Source organism: Cherax quadricarinatus, chromosome 96, assembly GCF_038502225.1.
Source record: "Cherax quadricarinatus isolate ZL_2023a chromosome 96, ASM3850222v1, whole genome shotgun sequence".
NCBI lineage: Eukaryota > Metazoa > Arthropoda > Malacostraca > Decapoda > Parastacidae > Cherax > Cherax quadricarinatus.
In genome coordinates, this window is record NC_091387.1 from 7,426,240 (window position 1) to 7,440,194 (window position 13,955).

General features: G+C 40.0%; 1 protein-coding gene across 4 annotated transcripts in view; it reads left to right on the top strand.

Moving 5' to 3' along the window:
• The window catches only part of LOC128701759 (uncharacterized), a 108,439-nt gene extending 94,713 nt beyond the window's left edge, over positions 1 to 13,726 (top strand). For all 4 annotated transcript variants that reach the window (XM_070105059.1, XM_070105060.1, XM_070105061.1 and 1 more), the window contains 3 exons: positions 1,322 to 1,569; positions 4,325 to 4,509; positions 8,737 to 13,726. In XM_070105059.1, the coding sequence (XP_069961160.1) occupies positions 1,322 to 1,569; positions 4,325 to 4,509; positions 8,737 to 8,930 (627 nt within the window). In that variant the 3' untranslated portion in view covers positions 8,931 to 13,726. The remainder of the gene's footprint in view (positions 1 to 1,321; positions 1,570 to 4,324; positions 4,510 to 8,736) is intronic.
• The last annotated feature ends 229 nt before the right edge of the window (positions 13,727 to 13,955 follow it).

Below are 13,955 nucleotides of genomic sequence, written 5' to 3' on the forward strand. Positions count from 1 at the left end.
CTTTTAACACATTGGCCATTTTCCCACCAATGCAGGATGACCCAAAAGAAAAGGAAAAAACACTTTGATCATCACTCACTCCACCACCCTCTTGCCAGAGGCATGCAGATACATCAGTTTAAATGTGCACTTGGGATATACCTGCAGGGTGTTCGGGGGGTCAATGCCCCCATGGCTCGGTCCATGATCAGGCCTCGTGGTGGATCAGGACCTAATCAACCAGGTTGTTACTGCTGGCCACACGTAAACCAACGTAGGAGCTATAGCCCAGCTGAGCAGGTACTGACTTTAGATGTTTGTCCAGCACCTTCTTGAAGACAGCCAGGGGTCATGAAGACAGCCAGGGGTCATGAAGACAGCCAGGGGTCATGAAGACTGCCAGGGGTCTGTTGGTAATACCCCTTACATATGCTGGGAGGCAGTTGAACAGTCTTGTGTCCTGATACTTATTGCATTGTCTTTTAGTGTACTTGTGGCACCCCTGCTTTTCATTGGGGAGATGTTGAATCTCCTGCCCAGTCTTTTGCTTTTGTAGGGAGTGCAGATTTTGGACTATTATCATGTATCTTTCTCGCCTGCATTTCGGGAGTATAGGCCAAGGGACTTCTATTGTTCCCTTTAATTTAGGAGCTTTATCATACTTATACGTGCCGTGAAACTTCTCTGTATATTCTCCAGGTCAGCAATTTTGCCTGCCGTGAAAGGGGCTGCTAGTGTACAACTTCCAGCCTAGAGAGAACAAGCGATTTGAAGAGAATTATCATGGGCTTGGCATCCCTGGTTTTGAAGGCCTAAACAGCAAATATCCCAAACCCCTCCTTTGAAGTGTACGCACTGTACTTCCCACCTCCAGGACTCAAATCCTGCTAACCAGTTTCCCTGAATCCCTTCACAAAATATTACCCTGCTTACACTCCAACAGCTCATCAAGTCCCAAAAACCATTCATCTCCACTCCTATCTAACTCATACATTATTAAGGGTGTCTCGTAGGTTGATTGGTAGCGCACTCAGCTCACACACTAAGGTCCAAGGTTCAATCCCTGGTATGGGTGGAAACATTAGGATGTGTTTCCTTAAGACATATGCTGTCCATCTTCGCCTAGCAGTAAGTAGGTACCTGGGTGTTGGTGGACTGGTGTGGGTTGCATCCTGGGGACAAAATTTACCTAGTTTGCCCAAAATGCTCTGCATAACCAGGAGCTTTCTATATAGTATGTCACTGATGTCAGCTATGATCTGTATAAGTTGTATCATGTACTGGTAGAAAATAAAGATTATTATGTGTTATTATTATTATTGTAACGTCTGTTTAACCCCAGGAGGAATGGCGACGACAACTCTTGGTGGATTATGACACACGGACCAATATGAGCATTTGCATGCTGTGTTTCACTACCTTCAAGTCGTACGACGGTCCCAGAAAAAACACTTATGTCAAACATGCTAAACGCTTCCATCCATCGCTCGAAGAATATTCCGAAGAGGAGAGAGATCTCATCATCAGCATGTATGAGAAGTATCATAAGTATGATGTGGACATGCAGAAAGAAGTCAATAAATCATACAGGTTTGTGATAGTGTACTTGTATGAGAGGTCCCACTCAAGGGAGGTCTTATACTGTACTTGTATGAGAGGTCTCACTCAAGGGAGGTCTTATACTGTACTTGTATGAGAGGTCCCACTCAAGGGAGGTAGTATACTAGTATGAGAGGTCCCACTCAAGGGAGGTAGTATACTATACTTGTATGAGAGGTCCCACTCAAGGGAGGTCTTATACTGTACTTGTATGAGAGGTCCCACTCAAGGGAGGTAGTGTACTAGTATGAGAGGTCCCACTCAAGGGAGGTAGTATACTGTACTTGTATAAGAGGTCCCACTCAAGGGAGGTAGTATACTATACTTGTATGAGAGGTCCCACTCAAGGGAGGTAGTATACTGTACTTGTATGAGAGGTCCCACTCAAGGGAGGTAGTATACTGTACTTGGATGAGAGGTCCCACTCAGAGAAGCTGTCTTGTTACCAGTGAGAGGCTCTTGATCCAGCAGATTGGACCTGTTCTGACTTTCCTTGGATCTAACCTAATTGACTCCCATTCCCCAGGTGTTGCATAACCCCCCGGGTGTTGTATGATCCCCCAGGTGTTGTATGACCCCCAGGTGTTGCATAACCCCCCAGGTGTTGTATGATCCCCCAGGTGTTGTATGACCCCCCAGGTGTTGTATGATCCCCCAGGTGTTGCATAACCCCCCAGGTGTTGTATGACCCCCCAGGTGTTGTATGACCCCCTTGCTTGTATTATCTTGTATGGATGGTGGTCAATAAGACACCTGTACAATATTTGCATATCTTTATTCTGGAAACTCTTTGCTACACAGTGGTTTCCTCAGTCCAATGCAGAGAAAGGTGGAAGACGAGGAATTTGAGGTAATCAGTCCCTCAGCCAGGAGTCGATGTGTTCAATCCATCAGTTTTTATTCTAGAACCACAAATAGGCATTTACAGATAGGTAAATACAAATAAATCACAAATAGGTAATCACAAATAGGTAATCACAAATAGGTAATCACAAATAGGTAATCACAAATAGGTAATTATAAATAGGTAATCACAAATAGGTAATCACAAATAGGTAATCACAAATAGGTAATTATAAATAGGTAATCACAAATAGGTAATCACAAATAGGTAATCACAAATAGGTAATCACAAATAAATCACAAATAGGTAATCACAAATAGGTAATCACAAATAGGTAATCACAAATAGTTGATCATAAATAGGTAATCATAAATTGGCAATCATAAATTGGTAATCACATATAGGTAATTACAAATAGGTAATCACAAATTGGCAATCATGAGTATATAATCACAAATAGGTAATTACAAATAGGTAATCACAAATAGGTAATCAGAAATAGGCAATGATAAATTGGTAATCACAAATAGGTAAAGACAGGTTCAACCAGGCTGTTTTGTTCATATCATTAACAAATCCGTACTTGTACCTCTTATCATAGGGTAGAATAATAGAGTACTTCCGTCATTAGTGATGTACAGAATGATGTACACTTGGACCTCCTTATCTGTGAGGGACAAGTTCCGAGGCCGTGCTGCTAATACCGAAACTGTGGATAGTGGTGAACCGTATATGTCTCTTTTTTTGTTTTTGTACATACCTATTATAAAGTTTAATTGACAAATTGCATGCAATACATCGAGAATTATCATTTTTTCACTGATGGGAAGCACTTCACGGCTTGTCTTAGGCTTTGAAGAACTGCTAGCACAACTACTTATGGGTTATTTTTGGGCTATGGTAAACAGCGGATAACTGAAATCGTGGAAACTGGACCCACGGATGTGGGAGCCCTACTGTGCAGTAGAACCCTCACATCAGTGGATTTGGTTTCAACAGTTTCAGTTATCCGCTGTTACCACAGCCCACATTATCGCAGTGTTGTTATAAAAATAACCGTTAATTTTGTTAATAATGGCCCCAAAATGCAAAAAATAGTGATGCTGACTTTTCTTCAAAGTCTAAGAGAAGTTGTAAACTTATATATATAAGGTTTGCTACTATCCACAGTTTTGGGCATCCATAGTAGGTCTTGGAACATATGTCCCGCGGATACAGGGAACTACTGTACTGTATTGGTAAATCCTTAGTGTAATTAATTAATAGGAGAAATTCTCCAAGTGTTTGTTAAATTAGAATGTTGAAATTAGCAAAAAGATCACTAAAGTGTTTTATTGTATACACAGTTTACAGTTATATTGTAATAAACTTTAAAATTAAATGAGTTGAAAGTGCAATTTATCCAGTAAATTTTGTCTGTTATTTCAGAAATCTGCTATATCAAGGTCTGCTGTATCGAGTTTGTTATATTGAGGGTTTACTATACTGTGTATGAGAAACCATGGTATGATGACACAGCACAATGATGTGTCATCATATAAATATTTTCCAGCTATGTTGATAACAGAAGCTCCAAGATATGCTCATTATATCCACAATAATCTTTTCCAGCCTTTTTCTAAAGTTTAAAAATAATATACAGTGGTACTTCGGGATACGAACAGCTCAAAACTCGTACAATTATGTAAGTGTACGCATTTATGTAAGTGCTTTTGTAAGTGTATTTTTGGGGGTCTGAAACGGATTAATCTAATTTACATTATTCTTTATGGGAACAAATTTGTTCGGTATCGGCACTCGAACAGACTTCTGGAATGAATTAAGTTTGTATCCCGAGGTACCACTGTAATGAGTTAAGAAATGCCGCCACAATATATGTAATCTAGTTGTCCATATTTCCAGAGCTGCAAATGCTATAGTTGCACTAGGCAAGAAAGGCATCAAACACTGTGACATTAATGCAGAGGCAATTACTGTGAGCGAACTAACCACCAAGGTAAATAACGAAGGAGAAGCACAGGAGGAAAATCTAGAGGTTTCAACAGAGAGTAACAGCCTAAGAGAAGAAGAGGTTACGTGTGTCTCAGGTAAAATTGATGTGTTTAGTTTTGCAAAATAATTACTGTGAAAATAGTGAAATTCCAAGGGCTTTTGTGATTTTTCACATTAGTTAGTTAGTTTAATATGTTTATTATGCACCCCATACCCATCCTGTGGGCGGTAGTCAAAAGATTACAGAGGTACATAATTGGTCCAGGGACTGGACTCCAAAGTTTTGATAGCTGAGCAAGTTACAGAGGTAATGAACTCACAATTTACAAAGGTAATGAACTCACAATTTACAAAGGTAATGAACTCACAATTTACAAAGGTAATGAACTCCAGGTAAGTCTGGTCACAATCATGACAAGTTACAAAGGTATTTACAGATTACAGAGGTACGTAATGGGTCCAGGGACTGGGCCCCCAAAGTTTTGATAGCTGAACTAGGTACAAAGGTAATGAGCTCACAAGTTACAAAGGTAATGAATTCTGTAGAATGGTTACTTACGTTTATACTTTGGCTACAATCATTAGCAAGGCTATTACAGGTCAAACCACGGTACAGGTGGGGATTGAACTGGCGGCAAGTAAGTTGTGAAACTCCAAGCCAGTGCGTAAGCCACTGGGTCAGCTGGCTACAATAACATTCATCCAGGTATATTTAGACATTGTAAAGAGGTTAGCACAGGTCCCATATGACCCATGCTAACCTCCCTATGGTGTATAAATATACCTAGTTGGATGAATCTTATTATAGCCAGCTGGCCCAGTGGCTAACACGTCGGTCTGGAGTTTTACGACTCACTTGCTGCAAGTTTAATCCCCACCCGTGCAGTGGTTTGGTTGAAATTATGTCATTATGATCTCATGAGTCATTACAGGTCCTTGATCAAGTTAGAAATCATAAAAATGTTTGTGTTGATAGGGTTCATAGATGGAGTGATGGTAGCAAGAAAACAAGTGTAGACTTTGTTACAGAGGCATATGTTTGGCAAGGGTGGTGGAGCCTAGCCTGTTGCACCTGCTTGCATGGTCCGCCTATTTGAATCTGGGGCAAAGGCCTCTTGAGTGGATACCTACATGCGGGGGTTGTCACGTGACATCAGGCTTGGCCAGAGAGCCTGCATATAATTTTTTTTTATTAACATATCGGCCATTTCCCACCAAAGTAGGGTAACCAGAAAAAGAAGAAACACTTTCATCATCATTCACTCTACTGTCTTGACAGAGGCTCGCCCCTACACTACAGTTAAAAAGCTGCAACATTAACACCCCTCCTTCAGAGTGCAGGTGCTGTACTTCCCACCTCCAGGACTCAAGTCCAGTTTGCTGGTTTCCCTGAATCCTTTCATAAATGTTTCCTTGCTCACACTCCAGCAGTATGTTAATTCATAAAAGCGATTTGTCTACACACTCACTCCTATCTAACACGCTCACACACACACTTGCTGGAAGTCCTGCCTATAATGTTGCTAGAAGTATAGGGTGCACAGGGCTAATAACCCCCTTTCCTGTATACATTACTAAATTTAAAAAGAGAAACTTTTGTTTTTCTTTTTGAGTCGTTTTGCCTCGGTGGAATATGGCCGGTTTGTTAAAAAAAAAAAAAAGTATACTACACAAATAATACTATTGGCATTTTGAATTTAACTATATTTTCACAGTGGTTGTTTTGTATATTGTGATATCACTTGTTTACTGTGATCTTATTGCAGGTTTAGTTATGAATAACTAAAATATAATGAATACTTTTAAATGAAGGAGGGGTGTTAATGTTGCAGTTTGAAAACTGTAGTGTAAAGCACCCTTCTGGCAAGACAGTGATGGAGTGAATGATGGTGAAAGTTTTTCTTTTTCGGGCCACCCTGCCTTGGTGGGAATCGGCCAGTGTGATAATAAAAAAAAAAAACTTTTAAATGCCCAGTAATAACCCACATGGAGAAAGAAACTTGAGAGACTGATTGATCCATCTGCATATTTCAACCCTCTTCTAGGATCCTCTTCAGCAGATGCTAAAGAGGATTCCAGAAGGGGGTCAGAATATAAAGCTTAATCAATCTCCTGGGTTTCTGTCTCCATGTGGGTTATTATTAAGCATGACTCAAGAAATCGTAATGACACGATTGCAAACAAACCATACCACAGGTGGGGTTATAACTAGTGATCAGAGAGTCACAAAACTGATGCGTTAGCTACCTGGTCCAGTGGCTAACACGTCGGTCTGGAGTTTTGTGACTCTGATCGCGGGTTCTAACCCCACCCGTGGTATTTGTTATTGAGCATGTTAAGTTATTTATTTTACCAGCCTCCAGGGACTCAGGTTCTGGAGGTGGGAAGTACAGTGCCTGCACCCTGAATGACGGGTTGAGAGCACTGTTGTTTGGATGATCATCTGAATTATGATACACAATACACAAATAACCCACACATAGGAGAAAGAAGCTTATGAGGATGTTTTGGTCTGACTTGGATCACTAACTAGTCACACACATTGTGTGATTAATTATTGGTCCAAGTTGAGCCAAAATGTTGTCGTAAGTATCTTTCAGCTATGTGCTGATTATTTGTGTATTGTACCAATCACGGTATTATATTACCATGATTCTGGGAAGACGGTGATTAAATGAGTGACAATAAAAGTGTTTCTTCTATTTTGATTCACCCTGCTTCGGTGGGAGATGACTGGTGTGTTAAGAAAATAAATGGTCTTCCCCACTAAGGCATTGTAACACAAAGAGGACAACACATTCATCAACAATAAATAGTTGTGTTGCTACCAAACTGCAACATCCCCACTTATCATGCAGAGTGTTACCAGTAAGGGGATTTAGATCCAAAGAATTGAACTGCGTCTGCTTTCCTTACCTCGAACCTGAATGCCTCAATCTTCCAGGCAATTCGTGACCTCTTTGGGTTTAGTGCTCTCCTACACTCATACACTATGAGTGATTTACATTGAATCACCACGAATGATACTCATGGACATTAAACAATGCCTGCGACTGCTCAACCACCATATTGCCAGACGTGTTGCAGGCATTTGTTTCAATTTGTTTCTGTAGCTTACCCCTCAAGGAAGGTTCCTTGATGTTGGTGAGGGGCTCTTGATTTAGGGAATTGGATCTGTGCTCCAGTTCCCCGAATTAAGCCTGAATGCCTTCCACATCCCCCCCCCCCAGGCGCTGTATAATCCTCCGGGTTTAGCGCTTCCCCCTTGATTATAATAATAATAATTCTGTAGCTTAATATAGGTTTAAATAATTTTTTTTTTATTAACACATCAGCAGTTTCCCACCAAGGCAGGGTGACCCAAAAAAGAAGAAACACCTTCATCATCACTCACTCCATCACTGTCTTGCCAGAGGTGTGCTGACACTAAGGTTAAAAAATTGCAACGTATCTGCACTCCTCCTGCAGAGTGCAGGTACTATACTTCCCACCTCCAGGACTCAAGTCTGGCTAACTGATTTCCCTGAATCCCTCATAAATGTGACTTTGTTGATACTCCAACAGCACTTCCTCATAAAAACCATTGGCCTCCACTCTCTCCTATCTAACAAATTCACACATGCTCATTAGAGAGGAGAGAGTGGAGACAAACAGCTTTTATTACTTATAATACAGCAAAAACTATTTGTAGATTTACAGGGAATGTTTGGAAATTAAAATTAGTAATATAATTAGCATAATGAGGTTTTTATGTCAAATATAGATTTTTTTTTTTCAAGAAGTCGGCCGTCTCCCACCGAGGCAGGGTGACCCAAAAAGAAAGAAAATCCCCAAAAAGAAAATACTTTCCTCATCATTCAACACTTTCACCACACTCACACATTATCACTGTTTTTGCAGAGGTGCTCAGAACACAACAGTTTAGAAGCATATACGTATAAAGATACACAATATATCCCTCCAAACTGCTAATATCCCAAACCCCTCCTTTAAAGTGCAGGCATTGTACTTCCCATTTCCAGGACTCAAGTTCGGCTATATAAAAATAAACCGGTTTCCCTGAATCCCTTCACTAAATATTACCCTGCTCACACTCCAACAGATCGTCAGGTCCCAAATACCATTCGTCTCCATTCACTCCTATCTAACACGCTCACGCACGCTTGCTGGAAGTCCAAGCCCCTCGCCCACGAAACCTCCTTTACCCCCTCCCTCTAACCTTTTCAAGTACGACCCCTACCCCGCCTTCCTTCTCCTACAGATTTAAATGCTCTCCATGTCATATATAGATGTGTGCAATAATTATGTTTAAATAATTTCAGGTAAAAGTCGCTCCCACACTCCAGAGAGTGACATCAGCTTAGAAACAAATGAAAAGCTCTCTGAAAGTTTTGATGCTGAAGAAATGAGAGAAAAATTTGAAAATAATAATGTATCACCACCGCTAGCAACAAAAAGGAGCCAGATGAACACTCGTGCTAAAACTGCTGCTACTGCTGCCACCGTTGCTGTGTGAGTGTGCGTGTTTTTACCACTGCAGCTGTGTACGTACAGGTGCTCTTTGACTTACAGTGGAGCTATGTTCCGATGAACCCATTGTAAGTCAAAAATATTGTAAGTTGAATGTGAATATGATATGCTAAATAAATAACTAAGTAATGCTTAATAATTCGCAAACAGGCAAAATTATTTACAAACATTATCTCTCAGTCCGCAGCAGGATTTAGAGGATACAGAGTTTGTAGGTTCAAATTCTGCTGTGGACTGAGAGATAAGTTTTATAAGTAAAATATTATCACTAAATAAACAAATAATTACCGTAATTTAATACCAGTATCAAGAAGTAAAGTGAATAGAAATTATAGACTTGCTGCCTTCATGCTGGGTTATTATCTTAAGGTTCATTTCCAAATTGCTTTTGCACTACCATAAAGTCAAAATATGGTAAGTTGAGGAGCACCTGTACTCTGACAGCTACTCTGACAGGTGTTGTGAGTGAATGCATTCTTCCTGCTACTGCCACAGATTGTGTGTGCTCATTTTTACACCTACTGACACACTTGTATCAGTGTTTGCGTTCTTACTGCTACTGCCGCAGTTGTTGTGTGAATGTGTGTTCTCTCATTCTGGGCAACACTATAGTTCAATGTTAATGGAAAATTAGGTACTGTAAATTAGTTTTTATGAGGTATATCCTAGGACTTGTGATAATTACCTAGCAAGCGAGGCAGTTTAGATAATTTCCACTGCTTCTTACAACGCATACCGTATTTTCTGGCATATAAGGTGCACTTTTTTTCCCAAAATAAGTCCTGGAAAATCAGCTTGTGCCTTATATGCTCAAGGTCAGGGTCAAGGGTAGGGTTTGTGTTATGCTTCAGAAGGTGTTTACTAACGTTATGTTACAGCTGGTTGGAAACATCGTGCCAGCAAGCAGGCGACACTCATCCACCTTGGTTGCCAGAAAATACATTACCTAATCAACTTTCCATTTCTCATATATCATTAAGAAGCATATTCCACTAAAAATATTGTAACATTTCTTAATTTTCTCTTAACATTTAGTAACAGTAAACACATCAAGACATATTTACAAACAAATGTGTGAGATATCAATGACGGTGAATGTTTTATAAACTCAGATCATATCAATATTTGTGCTCAAAAGTCAAACTGTAGGTCATGTTTGTGTTGCAGTACTCTAATAAGTCTCTTTAGAGATCATAAGATAAAGGAGTATATTTTTTATTAACATACAAACTGAACCTTTCTTTTTTGGCTAACCATATCAAGCAAAATGCTGAAAATTCATTATGAATGAATGAAATAGTTCAGTGGAGTGGGAGGGATTTGAACCTCTGGTCCAAGATGAGCCTCTATGGTACATTGGACTGGCTGATAGTCTCAGGCTGATGGCCTAGATTTCAATAATTCCAGTGGAATGTCTAACATATTACAGTGGACCCTCTACTAACGACATTATTTCATTTCAGACGTTTGTTCGGGTGCCGCTACCGACCGAATTTGTTCCCATAAGGAATATTGTGAAATAGATTAGTCCGTTTCAGACCCCCAAAAATTCACGTACAAAAGCACTTACAAAAATACACTTACATAACTGGTCGAGTTGGGAGCTGATCGTTAGTTGAGGGTCCACTGTATACTCATATTTTTGAAGTTCTCTAAGCATTTCATTTCGTACATGTTAAAATCAGTCAAGGTCCTGAAGTAAGCACTGCTCACAATGACTGATGAACAGGATGTTCCGAGCGTGTTTTATATGTACAATATAAGCATGATGATCCCCTTAGTGAGCAACTGTCAGCGAATAAAGAGAAGAATGTTCTTGGACTTGAGCTGTGGTCCATAAAGAGTTCAGGAATTCAATCATTCTTTTGTTTATTCAAAAACATGCTAAAGCAACTCTAAAAACAAACGTAATAAACACCACACAAACAACCCGCACATAGGAGAAAGAAACTCGTGATGACGTTTCGATCTGACTTGGATCATTAACTAGACACACACAAGCATGAAGGGAAGGGAGCAAGTACAGTAAATCCTTGACTTACAAACACATTGGGGACCTCCTGAATTGTGATAACAATGTATAATAATGATATTATACACTATAATGCTATAATAATGACATTTTACACAACACAGAAGATTCTCAACATGTTTGTAAGTCAAGGTCTTACTGTATATACATGTACATGAGAGGGGAGGATGGAGCCGGGAGGACGAGGAGGTAGTACAGCCTCTCCTCACTTAACAACGGAGTTCCGTTCCTAAGACCACATTGTTAAATGGTAGTGGGTTTGTGTCATCCATCTTTGATATTGTTTTAATGTCACTTTTGCACCATTTATAACTTTTCTGGTATATTTTTAAATGTTTATACATTAGCGTACTGTATGTTGTAATGAACAGAATAGAGGAAATCAGCTCTAATATACATTATTTAGGTATGAATACTGGTCAGAGACTCCGTCGTAAATCCAAGGCGTTGGTAAACGAGTATGTCGCTAAGTGAGGAGAGGCTGTAGTATAAAGGTAGAAGTAGTGTTATATATATCTGCTCCCTTCCCTTCGTGCTTCGGTGCGGCTAGTTGACGATTCAGGTCAAACCAAAATATTGTAGGTTTCTTCTTTTATGTGTGGGTTATATGGGTATTGTTCCAGTCATGGTATTGTGCCTTTTTATCCTTTGTGTAATAAACACCATTCAGTGGCACAAATACAAACAAATAAAATAAAACACAAACAGGAAGAGCACGGGAGCTCATCAGTGTACCAACACAAACAGGAAGAGCACGGGAGCTCATCAGTGTACCAACACAAACAGGAAGAGCACGGGAGCTCATCAGTGTACCAACACAAACAGGAAGAGCACGGGAGCTCATCAGTGTACCAACACAAACAGGAAGAGCACGGGAGCTCATCAGTGTACCAACACAAACAGGAAGAGCACGGGAGCTCATCAGTGTACCAACACAAACAGGAAGAGCACGGGAGCTCATCAGTGTACCAACACAAACAGGAAGAGCACGGGAGCTCATCAGTGTACCAACACAAACAGGAAGAGCACGGGAGCTCATCAGTGTACCAACACAAACAGGAAGAGCACGGGAGCTCATCAGTGTACCAATGCCCCGAGTTACAAATATCTGCACTTGTGAATTTAGCAATTAACATCCAGTTACGGAGTATTTTTACAACCGACGATACACATTACGAACATACGTCACATCTTGTATTATTGTTTTCATGCAAACTTATTTGTAAGCTGAAACACCAAGAATGTAACTTGTTTGTAAATTGAAACACTAGCAGTACAACTTGTTTGTATGTTGAAACACAGCAACACAATTCCTGCTTATCCCTAACTTTCAAAATTTTTGACTAAAAATCCGAAGATATGTATGTATGTTCATGATTAAATATGTGTGTAAATTTGGGGCATTGGTAATTGATAACAAAAGTGACATTGAAGAAGAAACACAGTTGCAGAGGAAGCTATTATTGTATCATTTTCTGCTGTTTAATTATCCATTTGTAGTTACAGGGGGTATCGTTTATACATCTTGTAAGTTTCTGACCCCATGCGGTAAGCAAAAATTGCCGGCGGGTGGAAAAGAGTAATTTTTCATTATCGAATGCATCAAAAATGCCAGATAACATGTTTGTGTTATCATATATTAAGGAATAAAAAACAGATAAAATAGTAAAATAAATATACGTGGTACGTAATGTATTTTCCGGCATATAAGACCCACATTTTTTCCCACAAAAAGTCTTGTAAAATCATCCTGGGCCTTATATGCTCAAGGTCAGGGTCAACGGTAAGCTTTGTGTTACTAGTTGTTTACTAATGTTATGTTACAGCTGCTTGGACACATCGTCTTATGTGCTCGTGTGGGAAACATCGTCCTACATATGCCTTATATGCTCGTTCACCATATATATATATCAGAAAATACGGTACATTACATAAGAAAAACATAAAAAAGAGCACTGCAGCAGGCCTAGTGGCCCATTCTGAGCAGGTTCAAGTCACTTACTGGCCTAAGCTAGTCAGGTGCAAGTCACATCCACTTAAGAAGGAAGGAGCACTGCCTCAGACCCATTAGCACAAGTTAGTCAGGTCCAACTCACACCCACCCACGCCCACTCATGTATTTGTCTAGCCCATTTTTAAAACTGCACAATGTTTTAGCTTCAGTGTCGCTGCCGGAGAGTTTGTTCCACTCATCCACAACTCTTTTGCCAAACTTACCTTAAAATATGGTGCTGGTTGCCCTTTCCTTTCCTGTTGTGCAAAAAATGGCAGAAAAGCTGCAAAAGCACCGAACATAATGAACAGTGGCTCAGTTGAGACATGTAGGTTAGTACAAACAGGAAACGTGCCCGTCTCATGCTCAACAGATGGAGGATCGAGCTTCCACCATGTCTTGCGCCAAATGTCCCACATGGGTTTAGCACCTAACATGAAATAAACAAAACAGTGGGTCAACTAAAAGGGAACAAAAACACGGAACAACAACAAGAGGGTGCCGAATAAGCAGGGGCCTTCTCATACCTGTTTGTGGCTACAACAGCAGAGTGACGCCCATGGTGCCCCATCTACATTACTCTCTTCATCGTATAATTTTTCAAAATTTCCACTGGTAGTAGCACATACGACCCTTTTTTGTAATTCATTCCACTTGCCTACCACTCTTTAGAAAAATTTCCTAAAGAATAAAAAGGCACAATACCATGACAGGACTTGTTAATGGTTCAAGTTGGACCGAAACATTGATGTAAATTCCTCTCTACTATATGTGGGTTGTGTAAAAATTTCCTAGTATCTCTTTGCCTCCACTTTCTTAGTCTACAATTGTGGCATCTTATCATCTTTGTTCTGGGTACAAAAACATTGTCTTTGTAGAGCTTTCTCTAACTTGATAAAGCTCTACTCAGTATATTGTCCCAGTAAATGCTGTAGAGCTTTATCTTACTTGATACAGCTCTACTCAGTATATTGTCCCAGTAAATG